Raw genomic sequence first — 21,031 nt, 5'->3', positions numbered from 1 at the left:
AATATAAAATGGATTGCAGAATGGAATCATAGTTAGTACAGTTTAAGTAAATGAAGGATGTACTTTGTAACTGTTTGGAAAATAACTGCCTTGCACTTTAAACTGCTAATTATGAAGCATTTAACCTGTGAAAGCATTTATGAACAACTGTCCATAAACTGAATTATACCAACAGAATCCTCATAAGATAGTTTTGAACAAAACACATAACACAAGGGATGGCTGCACACAGAGCCGGAATTCTGACATATTAAAGGTGAAATGCTGTAAAAAAAGTAGGTAAAGCAAGCTGATGTGTAATTGCATAGCATATTAACTACTCCAAATATACATTAGGCTATTAAAAATGCCAACCATATTTTCAGTTTTGGCAACCAAACATTGATGCCTGGTTGCTAAGCCTGGCAACCATTTTTAAAATTTTGTGTCAGACTAAACACCATGTTTGTTGTAAGGCGAGCACTGAACAGTATCAAAAACAAAAACATACCATTCCCACGGTGAAGCACAGTGATGGCAGTGGTGTTCGGCGGCTTCCCTGCGGCAAGCCCAGACAGGCTTATGAGGGGAGATGGTAAAATGAATTGAGCAAAACACAGGGAAAACTTGGAGGAATCTTCTGCAAGAAATATGTACCTATGAAGAAGATCTGTTTACCATTAAGCCAATGCTACACAGGAATGGCTTAAAAACAACAACAACATTAATGTTCTAGAGTCAGAATCCAGACCTCAATCCGAGTAAGAATTTGTGGCTGGACTTCAAAAAGGTTGTTCACTCACAATCTCCATGGGACCTGACAAAGCTTGAGCAGTTTTGCAGAGAAGAGTTTAGAAAAATGGCAGTGTTCAGAATTGAAAAGCTGATCGAGAGACCCGTGCATACAGACTCAAAGCTGTCAAGATGCATCTACTAAATACTGACTTGAACGGGGTGAATACTTAATGTGATCAATTATTTTGTGTTTTATATCTGGCTCCAGCAGACCCCCATGACCCTGTAGTTAGGATATAGCGGGCTGGATAATGGATGGATATTTGTACTCATTGTAGACCACTAGTCAGAGATTGTTTTCACTTTGACATTAAAGACTTTTTCTGTTGATCAGTGTCAAAAAGGCCAAAAATGTTCTATAACAATTCCAAGTGAGTGAATACATTTTATAAGCACTGTGTCTTCCATCAATTTGTGCAAAGTGTGAATCACTTTAAAATTTTACAGCACACATTCATCATGAATAATTTAGGTAATTTTAGGATTTTAGGATTATTACCTAATGACTGACTGACTGACTACCTAAAAGCCCTACTATGAAAGAACAAGCACAGGCCCTGTTAGGTCATACATTTTGGACTTGCCCCATACTCTGACCATTTTGGGGAAAAATATTCCTTTATTTTTCAGGCAGTGTTGGAATTACAACTGCTCCTAATCCTTTAATAGCATTATTTGAAGTAACACCATATGGTGTAAGATTATGCAACTAAAAATCCATTATGATCTCCGTCACCACACTGCTGGCATGTCAGCTTATTTCACTCAGATATAAAGTAATGGCTTATCTAAAACTAGATAAAAAAAATAATCAGAACTCCCTCATGAGGGACAGTGCAAAGTTTGTTCAGATAGATAGACAGATAGATAGAGTGGTGTGAAAAACTATTTGCCCCCTTCCTGATTTCTTATTCTTTTGCATGTTTGTCACACAAAATGTTTCTGATCATCAAACACATTTAACCATTAGTCAAATATAACACAAGTAAACACAAAATGCAGTTTTTAAATTATGGTTTTTATTATTTAGGGAGAAAAAAAAAATCCAAACCTACATGGCCCTGTGTGAAAAATTAGTTGCCCCCTGAACCTAATAACTGGTTGGGCCACCCTTAGCAGCAATAACTGCAATCAAGCGTTTGCGATAACTTGCAATGAGTCTTTTACAGCGCTCTGGAGGAATTTTGGCCCACTCATCTTTGCAGAATTGTTGTAATTCAGCTTTATTTGAGGGTTTTCTAGCATGAACCGCCTTTTTAAGGTCATGCCATAGCATCTCAATTGGATTCAGGTCAGGACTTTGACTAGGCCACTCCAAAGTCTTCATTTTGTTTTTCTTCAGCCATTCAGAGGTGGATTTGCTGGTGTGTTTTGGGTCATTGTCCTGTTGCAGCACCCAAGATCGCTTCAGCTTGAGTTGACGAACAGATGGCCAGACATTCTCCTTCAGGATTTTTGGTAGACAGTAGAATTCATGGTTCCATCTATCACAGCAAGCCTTCCAGGTCCTGAAGCAGCAAAACAACCCCAGACCATCACAGTACCACCACCATATTTTACTGTTGGTATGATGTTCTTTTCTGAAATGCTGTGTTCCTTTTACGCCAGATGTAACGGGACATTTGCCTTCCAAAAGTTCAACTTTTGTCTCATCAGTCCACAAGGTATTTCCCCAAAAGTCTTGGCAATCATTGAGATGTTTCTTAGCAAAATTGAGACGAGCCCTAATGTTCTTTTTGCTTAACAGTGGTTTGCGTCTTGGAAATCTGCCATGCAGACCGTTTTGCCCAGTCTCTTTCTTATGGTGGAGTCGTGAACACTGACCTTAATTGAGGCAAGTGAGGCCTGCAGTTCTTTAGACGCGTTGTCCTGGGGTCTTTGTGACCTCTCGGATGAGTCGTCTCTGCGCTCTTGGGGTAATTTTGGTTGGCCGGACACTCCTGGGAAGGTTCACCACTGTTCCATGTTTTTGCCATTTGTGGATAATGGCTCTCACTGTGGTTCACTGGAGTCCCAAAGCTTTAGAAATGGCTTTATAACCTTTACCAGACTGATAGATCTCAATTACTTCTGTTCTCATTTGTTCCTGAATTTCTTTGGATCTTGGCATGATGTCTAGCTTTTGAGGTGCTTTTGGTCTACTTCTCGGTGTCAGGCAGCTCCTATTGAAGTGATTTCTTGATTGAAACAGGTGTGGCAGTAATCAGGCCTGGGGGTGGCTACGGAAATTGAACTCAGGTGGGATACACCACAGTTAGGTGATTTTTTAACAAGGGGGCAATTACTTTTTCACACAGGGCCATGTAGGTTTGGATTTTGTTTTTCCCTAAATAATAAAAACCATCATTTAAAAACTGCATTTTGTGTTTACTTGTGTTATATTTGACTAATGGTTAAATGTGTTTGATGATCAGAAACATTTTGTGTGACAAACATGCAAAAGAATAAGAAATCAGGAAGGGGGCAAATAGTTTTTCACACCATTGTAGATAGATAGATAGATAGATAGATAGATAGATAGATCCATTGTAAATGTGTAAACAAATTTACCACCATCTACAAGGTGTTTGTTAACAGAGAAGCCAAGTTTACACAAGACAGATACTTCTTATAAACCACACCTTTGCCGCAGAGAATATGCCAAATTAAAAAAATAAAAAATAAAAAAAAGTTCAGTTACTGGCTAATATATTAGCTTTCACGCAAAGCTGAATTCCCCTTGGAAGCTAACTCAAAGAGCAATTTTGGACTTGTACCAGTTATGGGAGTAGGAGGATTCTGGAAATCTAAAATTGCAATACTGTAATACATTACAGTACACTGGTATACTTCTTATAATTGTTGATCAGTCTCTTGCATCATTCAGGAGGGTTTGTGGCATAATATGCCAGGGCAAATTGCTTTATTTCAGCAACATTTAAGTATATAACAAAAACACAGCAGTTCTATTTAGCTTAGGCTTGCACTTTATCTTGGTAATCCCAAAACACTTAATGTCTTCTTCAGCTCTTCAATTTGTAGGCTGCTTACCACATTTTGGAGTGTCTTGTCTTTGACCCAAAAGGACTTGGTCTTTTATTAAGGACTGACAACCTGGCATTGTCCTGAAACACTTTCTGGCACAAAGCAAACTTAATATTGCCTCAGCGTACCTCACAAAGCACCCCCCAAACTATGAATTTCAAGCAGGTACACAGGGCAGCTTGTGTAAGGATCTTATTCTTACTGTAGAATGCAGTGCTTAGAATCAACTAAAAATTAATGAGTTCCACTTTTGTCTCCTCTTCCACATAACAGAAATCCAAGGAGTCAACTAAACTGAAATGTCAGTTTTCTTCTTCATACTCTACTGGTAACCAAAACAGTTATTTTTCTTATAGTGAAGTTATGGACCTTAATTTAGTCAGAATCTTCTTTAGGAGTGTTCTGTGCCTTCCTGAACGGTCTGTTTTGTGATTTACTATTTTCACAGACACACAGACAGACATAGATAGATAGAATATGGTCTGAACACACACCAGAATGGCTAAAAAGGAATAAAATTAAAAATAAAACTTAACTTGGCAGTCACAGTAACTATCATCTTTTAAAAAAGATATTACAGTCCATAAGTGTGCTTAGTCTGGAACTGTGCATATTAAAAACGAAATATGTACAATACAGAAGTACCACCATAGATAGATAGATAGATAGATAGATAGATAGATAGATAGATAGATAGATAGATAGATAGATAGATAGAATATGGTCTGAACACATGACAGAATAGCTAAAAAGAAATAAAATTAAAAAGAAAGAAAACAGACTTGACAGTCACAGTCACAGTGAGACGTTATGCAGTTGTATTGCCGTTGTTATAAAGGAATTCCCGTAAGATTTTTAATGTGCAAATTCTCCACACATATTTATTTGGTTATGCAATCTCTTTTGTTAGTTACAATAATATTCAGAATTTCATAATTAGATACAATTAAACTGACACTGTCATTGGAAAACAGTAAGAGGAGGGAGAAAACATAGATCCCATTACTTGAAATTAATAACTTCATTATGATGAATTACAAATATCTGAGATTTTATGTGTTTATTATCTTCTAAACTATCCACATCACTGGCTCCTATTTGGAATGATTTTATCCTGGGAATAGTATGGGTGTTTGAGTTTCAGCATTAATTTGGATCGCTAGATATGAGAGGAGGCCCAAAAATTCTGGGAACTTTAAAAAAAAACAAACTTTGTTATAAAACTTACAGAAGTTCCTTTTTTAGCCACTTTTAAAATACTTTACTTGAGATGCAATACACTTGCTCCAGCGCTTCTCCTATTCCTGGAAATATTACTCCTCTTATTTTAACATGTCTATAGCTTCCTGTGTTTTTTTCCTATATTTCTTCCTCAGTAGCAAATCTTCTTCACTTCTGTCTCAAATTTTAATTATAGGAATAAAAAACCATACAAGGAGCAAGATCTGGTAAATATGAGAGGTGAGAAGTGACAACCACGTTGTTTTCGACTGAAAGTGTGTGGTGTGCAGGTGTGTTGCTTACACCACTTCTCTGGACACTTTATCCCTGATGCTTTCCTGTAAACAACTCAGCAATTCAAGGTAATGTTGGTGATTAACAGTCTGTTTTAAGAACAAACTCAGCATGAATGAGTAAAAAAAACGCTTTCATCATTGATTCTTGAAAATGCCATAGTGGCTTGGAGAGACAAAAAAACTGCCCAAATCACCTGCACGATTGTAGAATAAACATCAGAAATATGCACTTGATCAACTCAGGATGATGTGGACTGATTAGCGAGACTGTAGGCACACAATACCTAGTGCCATATTCAATAACTAAACCATACTCCTACGCTATTGACTGATTCCAGGAATGTTTGAGTTCCCCCTCGTTCTCATGAAAAAATACATTTGTTCACTATAATTCCTTTAATTTATCAGTTTAGCCCAATGAATTTCTAACCACATTTAATGTCACAGATCTGAAAAGATTCAGAAAATGTGACAAAAGGCAAATACTATTTTGTTAAATTGAAATGTATCCTTGAAGAACTGGAGAGTCTTTGGGAAGAGACTGAACACATTCTGAGAGAGAGGCAGAGAATGTAAGTGCAAAGGGAAAAAATGCATATCCCCAATGTAGTATATCAGTTTAAATGTGAATTTTGAAAGAACTCTAGATATAATGTATTACAATTAGTACTGCAGATTGGAACCGACAAAGCTGCACATCCATTCATATGCAACTGAAAAGATATCTGGCTGAAATAGCATCCCACAGTTGATGCTGCCTGTCAAGTCTTGGACAATCCTTACAGCAGAAATGAAAAGCAGTAAGCTTGATTACTTGTCTAAATGAATCCTGGAGAAGTTACACTTAAAACATGTCTCAAATCATTTCTAGATATTGAGAGAATATAGTTAGTGTTGTCTTCACTGAAACATATGCTGCTATTTACGCATATCTTGGACTGCATAAGCTATTGTATTTTACCCTTCTAGTATATAAAGTAACTATCATCCTACTAGATATAAAAAAGATATTACTGCCCAGAAGTGTGCTTAGTCTGGAACTGTAAATATTAAAAACAAAATATGTGCAATCCAGAAGTACCAACATAGATAGATAGATAGATAGATAGATAGATAGATAGATAGATAGATAGATAGATAGATAGATAGATAAGAAAGGCACTATATAACAGATAGATAGATAGATAGATAGATAGATAGATAGATAGATAGATAGATAGATAGATAGATAGATAGATAGATAGATAGATAGATAGATAGATAGATAGATAGATAGATAGATAGTGGGCGGCACAGTGGCGCAGTGGTAGCGCTGCTGCCTCGCAGTTAGGAGATCCAGGTTCGCTTCCCGGGTCCTCCCTGCGTGGAGTTTGCATGTTCTCCCCGTGTCTGCGTGGGTTTCCTCCGGGCGCTCCGGTTTCCTCCCACAATCCAAAGACATGCAGGTTAGGTGGAGTGGCGATTCTAAATTGGCCCTAGTGTGTGCTTGGTGTGTGGGTGTGTTTGTGTGTGTCCTGCGGTGGGTTGGCACCCTCCCCAGGATTGGTTCCTGCCTTGTGCCCTGTGTTGGCTGGATTGGCTCCGGCAGACCCCCGTGACCCTGTATTCGGATTCAGCAGGTTAGAAAATGGATGGATGGATAGATAGATAGATAGATATGAAAGGCACTATATAACAGATAGATAGATAGATAGATAGATAGATAGAACATACTGGTACTTTGTGGAATTTCATCAGCATTTTGTTGGTTTTGCATTACAAAGCGGGCAGCATTACTAGATATTCTCTTTACACTAGTTACTGGTCTATTTTCATATTCTGTAAAAGTCCCCAGAAAATCCTCACATTGAGAACTTTCCACACCAGATATTCCCAGTAAATTTGAAACTATGATTCATACTATTATATAACTAAATTCCACTTAATTTCAATGCATTGCTTGTTTGTGGTCTTGTCTTTGCTCCCCAGTGTATTTGTCACTCCTCTGACTCTTTCCTTATTCTGATTTTAGCAAAGATACATATATACATATACATGCCATTTGAACTTCCTAATGTGCCACACAGATCAGGACCTTAGACAAGCCAATTAAGTATCTGCACTGCCTGCTTATGCAGCCATGAACTTGTAATCTGGGCAGAATGTGGTCTGCCATTGTCCTGCTGTAAAATGCAAGGATGTTCCTGGAGAAGATGATGTGTGGAAGGCAACATATGTTGCTCCAAAATCGGTACATATTATACTGCATTAATGGTGCCCTCACAGATGTGCAAGTTATTGGGTTACTGACACACCCCATACCATGATAGTCGCTGATAAAAGCTTGGACAGTACTTTTCCACTTTGGCCCAGAGAACACAACAGCTGTGTTTTTCAAACACTATTTGAAATGTTGAATCGACTGCAAAATACAATTCCACTGTGCTGCTTTCCATTTCAGATGAGATCGAGTGCAGAAAATTAGGCAGCGCTTCTGGACAGTGTTCATATGTGGCTTTTGCTTTGAATAGTAAATAAAGCCTTAACTTGCAACAGTTGATGCAGCAGTGAATGGTGTTGAGTGACAAAAATTTACTGAAGTATTCCCAACCCCATGTCATAATATGCATTACAGATGCAAGACGCTTTTTTAAGATGGTGACGACTGAGGGATCAAAGGTCATAAATATTCAGAAGAGGTTTTCGGCCTTGCCCTATAGGCAACGAGATTTGACAGAATTCCTTGTTTCTTTTTAATTTTATTATGCACTGTAGAGGGTGAAATGGCCAAACTCCTACCGATTTGTCTTTAGGGAACGTTGTTCTTAAAGTGTTAGATTATCCGCTGATGCATCTGTTTGTAAATTGGTCAGAATCTACCCATTCTTGTTGTTGAAGGACTTGGCCTTTTGCGGATGTTCCACATTGACTAGAACACGATTGCCTCACCTGTTTAACATCACCTACTTATTTTAATTTGTCACATTGTCATTACCGTATATACTCGCGTTTAAGTTCTCAGGTTGATAAGTCGGGGTTTGATTTTAACGTATAATTTCTGGTATTTTATAATGTCGGTCATATAAGTCGAATACAGAAAAATCACGTTATTGGTCCAAGATATTATGATATTCTAACGCCCCCTTGAGAGAGTAACCACGGAGCACACAGCCTTTTTTTCTATGTATTGTACCTACGTGACCACACAGTGATACCCCAACTGATTTGTGTTTTTTTGTATCTCACACCTTCATACAACTTTATTGTAAGAGCATTCCTCATCTACGATGGAACGTTCGATCAGAAGAAAATATGAAGCTGGTTTTAAATTAAACGTCATTGAAGTGGCGAAAGAAATTGGTAACTGTGCTGCTGCAACAAAATTCAATGTGTCTGAGAAACTAGTGCGAGATCAGAGGAAGCAAGAAGATGTAAAAAAAAATGAAGTGTCATACTTTTGAACGGGCGTAAAAGTCGAGTCTGATTTTATGATCAATTTTTTGGGTTTCAAGACCCGACTTATATACGCGAGGTTATACAGCAATCCTACGGTATCATATTCAACTTTTTTGGAGTGTTTTGCAGGCATCAATTTCAGAATAAAGGAAGATCTTAAAAAAAAAAACACTGCAGTTGATTAATACACAAAATAAGTATCTTGTCTTTATACTTTTTTTGTTTGAATACCAGCCGAAGTAAATTTATAAATACTCCTTTTGTTTGTTATTACTTTCCATAATGTCCCCAACTTTTTTGGAATTGGTGTTGCAATTAGTGAATGCTTTCAGACAAAGCTTCATTGGAAATTGCAAGTGTGTGGTGAGTTTCTACAGTTTCAGCAACTATATATTTAGTGACCTTTGTAAGGGTTATATAATGAGTCAGTTGTTGGAACAGAATTGGTAAGAAATCGTTAAATCATTATGCCGCACTTTTTACCTATATACTTGGATTTGTTACATCTTTTATTTTCTGACCTTTTTTCTCAATCGTTGGCTTGAGGAGAAGCTGACTCTATCCAAGTAGAATCAGGTACTGGTTACAAAATATGAAATTGTACCATGACTAGGCACATTCATACACATTTTCACATCTGGCTAACTTAAATAACATTGAAATAAATATTTTGACAATGTAGGAGCAAAGAACATGAAAGCGAAAGTTCACATGAAAAAGAAAAATTTGCCAAACTCCATATAGTGGAGCCCAGAAATTTTTTTCCCAGGCTCCAGAAAAGACTCACTAATCTTAACATGCTGCCCAACTTTAAACTTGTATTCTAAAGTTCCTCTAACTCCACTCATTTTTCACATTCCATAGCGAATTCATTTCCACTTCTTTTTCTCATTTTGTAAATGTTTTATGCACAGCATCACAGAATTCTAGCCACTTTTCTCAATACACTCACAGTATGTTTAGATGTCACAGGGTTTTTTTTACTCTTTCATTCATGAGTATTCTTCTTGCTTTACTTGTTTTTTTTTTCCTCCATCACATCTGTTGTCTTCTCCTGAGGATTCACTCTCTTCTTTTTCTCTCTCCTGTTCTCATGACCTTGTTAAGAAAATGTTTGTGAAACTTTTAGAATTATGTGAATTCCTGCCCTAATTTGACTCCAAGAATAACATAACATTTTCAAACACAGTTAATCCGATTCAGGGCCAGGGTCGAGGATTAGCGGCAGTGAAAAATAAGAGCCTATCTCGGTATCTCTGGACCCAAAGCAGAAACCAGCCTGGATGGGATGGGGCACTATTCCATTGCAGGGCCTACTGATGCACACCCTCAAATAGGGTGAGTTAGGAATCACTAATAAACCTAATCAGCAAGGAGAAAACCACTCAGATAAAGAGAAACATGAAAAGTCCACACAATGACCAGACACAGGATATAACCCCAGGGCCTATGAGAGCAATGCTACTTAATCTAATTAATTTCCTATTCTTTTTTTCTTGTTTTAAATGCTTTAACCACAACATCACACAATTCAAGCTTTTTTCCTTGGCACACTAAGGCTTGCACAAGATTCTTTTTACCCTTTGATTCTTGACTATACTCCTTCTCCTATCAACAAAATGAGCATACAACTATCTGGTTTGTGGTGTTTTTGAATAAGTCTTATATGGCAATTCTTTATTAACTCTGACTTCCTTATCTCCACAAACTGATCTGCATTTTTTTTTCTCTTTTTTGTCATGTCTTGGCTTTTTGAACCTTCAGCTTGTGTGTCTGAACCCCACTTGAGCGTGTTCCCATAAAGCCTGCTTCTTTTACTCTGTCATTATTTTCAAAGCACCTTTGTCGCCTCCTCTCTGGTTTTATACTTCCCGTCCTTAAAGGCAACTCTCTCCGCATGCCTCTTACGCCTTTTCTTCTCCTCATGTTCTCACACTTGCACTTCATTTGATTGCATCACCAAAGCCAAACTGTTCGATCACACCAAAGCCAAATTGACCAATCAGATTTCTCTGAGGGAACTGGGCACACACTGAGACATTAGTGTTTTACATAGTAGATTCTTTCCTAGTGTTAGAACTTATTTAATGTGAACAAATTTGAGCTTTATTTGCCCCATGTACTTTCTGCTTAAACTTTTTGCTCTCCTCTCAGATTTTTTTACCTTTGCTCCTTTTTATTTTATATTATTTCATGGAATTATTCTCTTTTCTTGAACATCAAGCTTTTTATTAAAAATGGCAGGTCACTGCAAGGCCATTGTGTGCTCCTGTCAACATTCAGTGTGTAATATAACCACTTTTTTCATTAAGGATTAAGTAGACTTTGATGTCCGGTACCAGCAATAAGCAATGACAGTCACCAGTCAGTTTGAATTTGGATTTGTTTTTCCAAGCCAAAAAACAGGAAGACACAGGTGAATGGTCAAGTGAGTAGAAATAAGTTTATCAAAAGAATGTGAAAGAAACAAGAGTGCAGGTATGGATGTAGCTAGATGTGGAAAAAAGGTCAAAAACATAAAAAGGAACAATAATTTTAAATTTAAAAAAAATCACATTCGTAAGAAACCTGAAAAAAGGTGCAAACCTACAAAAAAGCAGAGATGAAAAAGAGACTAAATAGAGTAGCCGGGAATCTGCTTGCAAACATCAAAGCAACATCCAAGTACATGCCATTATGGGAAAAGATAGGTGTGGTATTACTGTATGTGTGAGAAACTCAAATTTACTTTACTGACATTTTGTTCCATTTTGGATTGTCAAACAAGAAAGAGTACAATACCCACAAATAAAGGTAAAAAACTAAATAATACAAGGCAAAAAGCTTCTCTGGCTTGTTGAGCTTCTTTACTTAATATGAGGTAGGAGAAGTCATCCTTGGCTGCTGATTCAGTAGTCTGGTTATTTTTGTCTGGCTTTACTTTCAGTTTCCGTCTTCTGTTTAAACAGACCTGGTACACTTGTAGATTACTAACTCCTGATATCTTGCTATTTAATGCAGATAAGGAGGAAGATGGTTTGGATGGTCAGGCTCTCAGAATAACTATATTTGAATAAGGGCTTGTATATTTAAGGGCTTCTCTATCACAGGAAAGTACGGTATATTTCATATATAGTTTTTATGATGCAACAACATTCTAATGTAATGTTCATTTTAAATATAAGGATACTTTATGTCTCTAACTGATTTCAGTGATTTTTGTGGACAATGAGAAGTTAAATATTTAAGACAAAAAAGTCAACAGTGCAACTCACAGCATTGTTCTAGAGGTTAGAAGTCCTGAAGGAACAGCAATCGACTGAGTTGTGCTTTGTAGTTCTGCATATCCGCAAAAAGATTTTGCAAAACCTGAAATAGAATTTTTCCATCCTCTATCTTTCACATGTTTAATTTATTTTTAGATTTAATAGGATTCTGTTTATTCTTTCCTTCATTTGTGGATTTGCTCTCTGCATTAGCTTTTATTTTTTTACCCAGAATAACTGATGTCTTCGCCTCAGGATTTTAGCTGTTATTTTACCTTCCTACTCTCATGAACTGATTTAATCTTTAGTTTTTAAAATATTTAATATGTTTCAAAAAATGTTTAAAAAAAAACAAAACACGATAAAAAATATATAGCAAGTACATTAACATATTCCAGTGAAAAATCCATCACAGCCAATAGGCCTACTTTTTCCCTATCTGACTCGTTAAGATAAACAATAAAACAGCAGTCATGAACTGATTTAATCTTTAGTTTTTAAAATATTTAATATGTTTCAAAAAATGTTTAAAAAAAAAAAACAAAACACGATAAAAAATATATAGCAAGTACATTAACATATTCCAGTGAAAAATCCATCACAGCCAATAGGCCTACTTTTTCCCTATCTGACTCGTTAAGATAAACAATAAAACAGCAGTATCTAAAGCAGTTCATATAAAACAAAAAAGCAAATACCGTATATACTCACATATAAGTCGGGTCTTGAAACCCAAAGAATCGATCATCAGACCCCAACTTATACGTCTGTTCAAAAATGTGACACTTTGATTTGGTTTTTTTTACATCTTCTTGCCTCCTCCAATCTTACATCAGTTTCTCAGACACATCGAATTTTGTTGCAGCAGTGCAGTTACTAATTTCCTTCGCTACTTTAATGACGTTAAATTTAAAATCAGCTTCATATTTTCTTCTGATCGAATGCTCCATCGTAGATAAGGGATGCTCTTACAATAAAGGTTGTATGAGGGTGTGAAATACAAAAAACACAAATCAGTGCAAATGTTGCTTCAGGATAGTTTGGGTATTACCGTGTGGTCACATAGGCACAATACATAGAAAAAAAAGGAAGTATGCTCCGTGGTTACTCTCTCAGGAGGGCATTGGCATATCGTAATCTCTTGGACCAATAGTGTGAGTTTTCCGCATTGGACTTAAAAGGCCGACATTATAAAGTACCAGAAATTATACTGTAAAATTAAAATGCCAGAAATTATACAGTAAGATGAAGTCCCGACTTATCTACGTAGGCACAAAAATAGACTCGAAAAACTTGATAGAGGAACGTGTGTAAATTTACAGCAACTCTGACCCACACGTATGCAACATTTCGGAGAAACTGGGAAATGATGACACCCTTGATCAAGTACGGAAATGCAGCCAAATCAGCTAAATGATGACTTGCATGCATAATAATTCATATCACTAAGCTGTTAGGCACAATATAATGTATGTTGACATGACGAACATATTTAAAGCTCAGAAGTGATAAATATGATGCACAGACTCTATCCCTTTTTAGAGGACCAATACTGCGTATTTGCACTTAGGAGTGTGCAATATGTGTTGTCTACGATAATATCTTAATTGTTGTTTTAACGATGTGTGAGCTGAAATTATCAAGTATGTCAATCACCTTGCAAAAAACAATCAAAAACACACCTTGAGAGTTCACGCATTCACTGTCTCATGTAACCTAACAGGAGAGACTACTGCGCATATGCAAAGCGAGCATATAGGCGTGCACAGTCACCGCATAGCTGCCTAAAATGAGTGAGCTAACAGCACCAGGGGATAAAAGAGAATAAAAATTTACATCATTAGATTTAAATGCAAGACGTGGATCTTCATCACTCATGTGGAGGTGGTTTGGTTTTGAAAAGACTACTGTGGCTTAAAAGACAGAAATCTGCAAACTACGTCAGAAATCATTTACCATTAAAGACAGCTCAACAACTAACTTGTTTCACCATCTGCAAAGCGAAATTGATATAGTACGGAGCTCTGTAGGTGTCAGGCAAAAAAAAAAGAAAAAAATCAAACAAATTATTAATCCGTTCGAACAAGTTACATAATTAGTTCAAACAGATTATTTTTTATTTCCATTAAGGAGCATATGCCTATCGGGTGTGGGGGGTTCTCAATCCAAAGCAGAATATTTTTCTTTCATTATTTACAACACTCGTATGGATCCCCACCTTCTCACCTCACTGTGATGACACAAGGGATGGAGCAAAAAGCAAAAAGAAAAAAAAAAGCCTTTCAGCAGCTATTTAAAAAAAAACAAAAAAAAGGAATACAGACAAGGCAAATCTCAGCATACTGTCATTAAAAAAGAGATCAACAGATACTTAATGATACCTGAGGTGGACAGTGATATAAACCCACTTGTGTGGTGGGAAACACAAGTACATTTGCCCAAATTGGGGAAACTTGCAAAAATGTACCTGTGCATCCCTGACTCAAGCAGCCCTTCACTGAGGACTTTCAGCACAGGAGCAAATGTTGTAACATGTAACTGTGCTGCTCTGAAGCCACATGCTGTGGACAGACTGGTGATTCTGTCATACAACTTGAAGCTTCCTCAGTAGAATTTTACAATTGTTTTATTTTTGTCTGATATCTTTGTGCAATATTGGACTGAAGTTGAAGTCAGCAATTTGTTTAAAAATGGTATAGGTTTGGGGTTTTGTATCTTTGTGTAATATATGACAGAACTTGTTTGCAAATACTATAGTTTTTTACACAAGAGTACAGTATGTTACATTTTTGTTCTTGCTTCTATGCTGCACCATTCACCTCACAACAGAGTTTATGTTTAATCAAAACTGTAATGTTCATGCCCTGTATTTCAATTATGATTAGTATTTTATTCAAAAATATCATCCCTGCCTAAAATTGGGCAGACTTAAAAATAAAGTGGTATTTTAAGTAATTTAAGTACATTTTCAGAATGGTATTGTCTTTAAATAATAACAAAAATTTCAACATAGAGTGCAGTTTTTCTTCTTAAAAAAATAAGGCAGAAACATAAAAGGTAATTTGACCAGCTTCACCTTTAAACTCTGAGTAACCTTAGCCAAAATTATTTTGTACATTAGGCTAAAACAGTGCGATCATTGAACATTTTGTAATTAGATGTAATCAGAATACATTTTGTAATTAGATGTAATCAGAATTACTAATGGTCACGGAAGTCCAATGATCCCCAGTAAGAGCCACAAAGTCCGCTTTCTGTAATGCATCTAATTTTGCTTGCTTTTCAGTGTGCACAAAACCATGCTTTTATCAAGGCTTCCGTCGGGTAGTCTTTTGAAATGAAATTTTCCTGCGATCAGTTGTAGGAACGCGCTTTATTCTGACTCTAACATTTTTGTAGCTCTGATGTGTGCATCAATGTAATCGATGTACCAGGAAATCATGCATTGACAAAAGTTCCCCTTTGCTTGGAACTGAAAGTGTGATTAAATGCGTTATTTTTTAACGCGTTATGGAGTACATGCATCGAAGCTTCTCAGCTGTGCTTGTGCTAAGAAAAGGAAACATTTTAAAAATAACGTAACATGATTGTGAATGTAATAGTTTTGTGACCGTTATGAGTGTTGCTGTCATCAAGGATTTGAGTATAATTTCTTTCAGTCAGGTTCGTATTTGGACAGTTTGCACAAAACCACACTTTTATCAAGGCTTCCGTCGGGTAGTCTTTTGAAATGAAATTTGCCTCCGATCAGTCTTAGGAACGCGCTTTGTATCCATTATTCATAAAGCTTCAATTGGTGATCTGTCTTTCTGCGTTAACCGCATATTTTTTCATATGTCTCAAACCAAGGGGATGCGAGGGTAAAATGAATCGGGAAGCGCGCGTACATACTCAGTGCACCCCCTGTCGGGAATCGAACCTGGGCGCTAGTGGCGAAGTCTCTACCATTGCGCCACGGCGTGTGGTTTGTCTATTTGAGAGTATGTAGATCGGGGTATATATATACATATATATATATACCGCGCCGCGAGAAGTAGTGTGTTAAAGAAGTTATGAAAAAGAAAAGGGAACATTTTAAAAATAACGTAACATGATTATCAATATACAGTAATTGTTTTGTGAGTGTTGCTGTCATCAAGGATTTGATCATCATTATTTCTTTCAATCAGGTTCGTATTTGTAGGATGTGTTGTGTTCAAGTTACATTCCGTGTTTGTCAATCGTTGTAAAGATAACAGGTTTCATTCATTGATTCGTTTCTTACTGCATCAATAAACAGCTCGTCTTCTTCTTTATCTGAGACGTGATACACTGCATGCACGGGCTTTTTTTTTTACACTGTCTTCCTTTAGCGGGACATTGACTTTTTCCACCATGTGCTTTGTTGCCGCAGTAGCTGCACCTATGAATATGCTTGTATGTGTCAGACGCTTCATATTTTTTTGCTGCCTTCTCAATTGTGTAATTCGGTTTTTGTTCAGCACTCTTTGGAACTGTTTTCCTGTTGTCTGTGCACTGCGTCATTTAATGTGAGCCGCCCGGTGTACATGCATCGAAGGTTCACAGCTGTACTGATGCCATCTCGTGCAATGTCCACGGCTGTATTTAATGTTATCTAAGACCCGGCACTTAAAAGTTTCTCTTGCAGTTTCGCTGAGTTTGTGCCAAACACCACCATGACCATCTCATCTTCCTCTGCATAAGCACAGTCCTTTACCCATGAATATTTAGCGGCAGTGTTTCTATTGGATTACCGCTGACGGACGGCCTTATATGGGCAGGCACTAAATTACGTGGGAGGCGTAACTCCGCCTCCCACGGCCTTATAGTATATGGATGAAAAAATAGGTTCCAGTTATGACCATTACGCGTAGAATTTCGAAATGAAACCTGTCCAACTTTTGTAAGTAAGCTGTAAGGAATGAGCCTGCCAAATTTCAGCCTTCCACCCACACGGGAAGTTGGAGAATTAGTGATGAGTCAGTGAGTGAGTGAGTGAGTCAGTGAGTGAGTCAGTCAGTCAGTCAGTCAGTCAGTCAGTCAGTCAGTCAGTGAGGGCTTTACCTTTTATTAGTATAGATAATACAGAACACCACTGTGGGCGGCACGGTGGTACGGTGGGTAGCGCTGCTGCCTCGCAGTTAGGAGATCCAGGTTCGCTTCCCAGGTCCTCTGCGTGGAGTTTGCATGTTCTCCCCGTGTTTGCATGGGTTTCCTCCCACAGTCCAAAGATATGCAGGTTGGGTGCATTGGCGATGCTAAATTGTGCTTGGTGTGTGTGTAGGTGCCCTGCTGTGGGCTGGCGCCCTGCCCGGGGTTTGTTTCCTGCCTTGTGCCCTGTGTTGGCTGGGATTGGCTCCAGCAGACCCCTGTGACCCTGTAGTTAGGATATAGCGGGTTGGATAATGGATGGATGGAATATAGATCCTGCACATACAGCATACCTTAAAAGAGGACAACAAATAATTATAATTATAATTTCAGGAATTCCAGAAAAAGAATGAAAACGGTTCAGGAAAACTGTAAATAACATGCTCTACTATATATAGTTACTCTTCTAACTATTCTTCTTTTATATAGTAAAAACACTTAAGAGGTTCAATTAAAACACTGAGTTATTCCTACTTTCACTCAATCATAGTTCAAGATACTATGTTATTTGAAAAACCTAATTAATAGAAGCATTACAGAAATGTATCAGAATGTGAACAATATTCATAATTTTAAGTTATATAATAAAATAAAAAAATGAACAGGGCCACTCTGACATCCATGCTTCCCCTGCAGTGGCCGTAGAAATGGCAAAAGGTAAATAACCATGGCAAAGAAGAAGGAGGAATTAGATCTTCATGCTTTGGCAGATGAGCGACTACAATACAAATAAAGCCCATATTATTTTTTTTCCCCATTATTGACAAATATGACTAGGAATACATAAGCAAACTGCGATGGGCTGGCACCCTGCCCGGGGTTTGTTTCCTGCCTTGCACCCAGTGTTGGCTGGGATTGGCTCCAGCAGACCCCCGTGACCCTGTGGTTGGGATATAGCAGATTGGATAATGGATGGATGGATGGATGGATGGATAGATACATAAGCAAAAGAACACAGCAGGCTGAACTTCACCCTGCTCAACAAAACGCCTCAGAATTACAGTGCAACAAGCAAAAAGCAGATAGTATCAATCTAACATGTGTAAGGTGGCACTGGTAGCTTTTTTTAAATGTACTTTAAAATTAATTTCATTTGATTTGATACTACAGAAGGTTATTCCCACCTCTCCACACAAAAAACTACTGCATTATTTTGCATAAGTATCACAAAGACACTGTCAGAGTTTCACACACTCTGGCCACCTAGTGACAGTTAATGAGGAAGTGGTTACGCATGTGTGCAGTCTATTTAAAAGACCTGAACAAAAGATGTATGGATACATTTAATCTGCATGTGCTGAAGGATATAATTAATTTAATACTTAATTTTAGGGTCACAGGGAGCCAGAGGTCATCACAGCAGCACTGGGTGTAAGGCAAGAAGCTGATGGGCCAGAAGTCACAATGAAATTGCTCTCTAAGTGCTGTGCCTGCACATCTCTCTTTACATAGCTGGTTCTCCAGGAATTCCCAGTCCCTCAGACAAGACTCGGCCACATGAGGAGCGTACTCCTCTCACATCCAGTACAGTTTAAAAAAACAAGCCAAATGACCAAACTTGACTTTGTTTGTTGTCAGTTTCACGAAGATTCATATATGTGCTCAGTATTCAATAATAAATGCTGGCCTGTGAATGAGCAGTTTTACAACAGAAGGAAATATTATGCAAAGGTAACATAATACATTTTACAATAAATAACCTTTTAACATATTAAGATGCTGTTTGGTATGTAATTATCAATTAGTATGTAAAGAGGGTGGAGTGGTGGCTCTGAGGCTAAGGATTTATGCTGGTGTCTGGAAGATTGCCAGTTCAAATCCCGTTACTAGTAGTTGGGATCCTACTCTGTTGGGCCATTGAGCCTTTAACCTAACAATTGCTCCAAGGGCACTGAACAATGGCTGACTCTACACTCTAACCTCCCCAAAGGTCAGGCGACAAGACAATGAAAATGAAATGTATCTCAAATGTTGTAAGTCGCTTTGGATAAAAGAATCAGCAAAATAAACACATGCAATAAAACGTACCAAATCTAAGTCAACATAAGTTGACTTTCCTCAACACTGTCTAGGACACCGTAGGCTCATCCACCGGCATATGTCTGATAAGTTGAGGAATTTTTTGAATAAGTAACAGAGCATAATCTGCTTTTATGAAAATGCAATAAAGTGAATAAAACCAAATGAAACTTTGTAAATTGATATACAAGTATAAACGTTTAAACAGATGAAGATCTAACTGAAACTAAATTGTTGTTAAAGCAGAATTCGGCTGGCATGAAAATCTACAACCACTACAACCGTTACAGAGCAAGACGGAGTGCCCCTTGCACGGTAAAAACCGAAATTACTGCGAATTCTGAACACAGTATTTATATCCAGGAAACTGTTACTGCTCTTAGAGTTATCTACAAATAACACTTAGTTATCATAACACTATCATATGCCAATTCGGGGAAAACAATAGGTCCTGCCCTTGAAATACTGCCAGCCGCTTCAGGGCTCACTGTGGCGTCCGGGATGTGGGGAACTTTAATAAGGCAGGTTACCCATAAAGCTGTGCGCTGGAGGTCGTTCTCGTCACACATTTGACGGTGCGCGCGTTCTGAAATACACCGCCGGGCGTTCACTCAGCGGGCACGTGCACATTGACTTACCCGGCCGTTTTTGTCCGTTTCCCGCACCTCTTCTTCTGTTAGCCCCTGTCGTATCATAACCTTGACCATCAAGCAGTTGTTGCCGCAGCACGCCTGGAAAAATGAGAGTGTTTCGGGGCTTTCCAGGCTGCTCGCCCTGTCTTCATCTGACAGGGAGAAGGTATCAGGGGGGTAGAACGAGTCATCCGATGCGATGCTGCGGGTGTCTGGCAGTTCGGAAAAGTCGTCGTATTCCTCGTACTCTTCGTCTTCCTCTCCATCGTCCTGGTCAGAACTCGTAGGTTCACTTAACTCGTTCGCTTGGCTTTCTACCAAGAGGGGCGCCTCACCTATAGTGGGGATCGCTTTCCCGTCCCCTCCGCCTTTATTCGGCTGAAGTTGCCGAGAGAGTTTGACAGGAGCGGCGACCCCTGCCTCCCTGTCGTCCGTTATAAGCACCATCTAAAACCCTCTGGCAGGTACAGTGCCGAATTTCCCCGTTCGGGGGCATTAAAAAATCACGTAAAAAATATCAAGAAGAAAAAAGGCAAGTCAAAAGAAAACCTTAAAGTCCTAGGTAGAGGTGGCAGTATTGGACGCCGCTTTAGGGTGCTCGAAATCTGGCGACAGCACGCGTGTCCCAAACGGTCCGAGGAGGATGGGCGTCCGGCTCTTCTCCAGCTTCTATTTGTAGTAACAAAAACAAACTCCCAAAGAGTGAGCTTTTTAAATTTACGGAAACCGTCCCGCTACTCGAGTTCGACGGAGGCGGGACACAAAGAGAATTTGACAGCACTAGCAGGCGGCGGCCGCCTTCTGCTTCGGGGGATCAAAACAGGACTGCACGTGCGAGGGCAGATCCCGCCAGCGAGCGATTTCTCGTGTTGAAGGTGAATCCGAAACTGTCAGTGGAAACCACCGATTCCGAGAAATGCAACTTTTTTACTTTGAAGATCTCTCTGAAACGAACGCGTTTAGAACCGCATTTTCAGAAGAACGGACATAAAACAGCTTCGTTCGTACTAGTCTCAGATCAACACGTGGCCCCGCCCAAACTGTGAATGCGTAATCCGATTAAGGCTCCTATCTGGGATGATTGAATCTGCGGCTTAGAATGTTTATATCGGGACTCGTTTTCAAATACACAGTGCTCACCAGGACATCGCGGTCGCATCACATCCTCGCTGGTGATAAAATAAGATAAAATCATGTGTGCCCTGGGTTGGACTGAGGCCCCATCCGGGATCCG

General features: G+C 38.4%; 1 protein-coding gene across 1 annotated transcript in view; it reads right to left on the bottom strand.

Moving 5' to 3' along the window:
- Window positions 1-20,827, bottom strand: part of ankrd33ba (ankyrin repeat domain 33ba) — a 117,976-nt gene extending 97,149 nt beyond the window's left edge. Inside the window, exon 1 of the mRNA XM_039754390.1 lies at window positions 19,804-20,827. Within this exon, the coding sequence (XP_039610324.1) occupies window positions 19,804-20,244 (441 nt within the window). The 5' untranslated portion in view covers window positions 20,245-20,827. The remainder of the gene's footprint in view (window positions 1-19,803) is intronic.
- Between the last annotated feature and the right edge of the window lie 204 nt (window positions 20,828-21,031).

This window comes from Polypterus senegalus, chromosome 5 (assembly GCF_016835505.1).
Source record: "Polypterus senegalus isolate Bchr_013 chromosome 5, ASM1683550v1, whole genome shotgun sequence".
In the NCBI taxonomy this organism is placed as follows: Eukaryota; Metazoa; Chordata; class Cladistia; order Polypteriformes; family Polypteridae; genus Polypterus; species Polypterus senegalus.
Note: the sequence above shows the minus strand (reverse complement) of the source record. Positions and strands in the feature narration are given on the sequence as shown.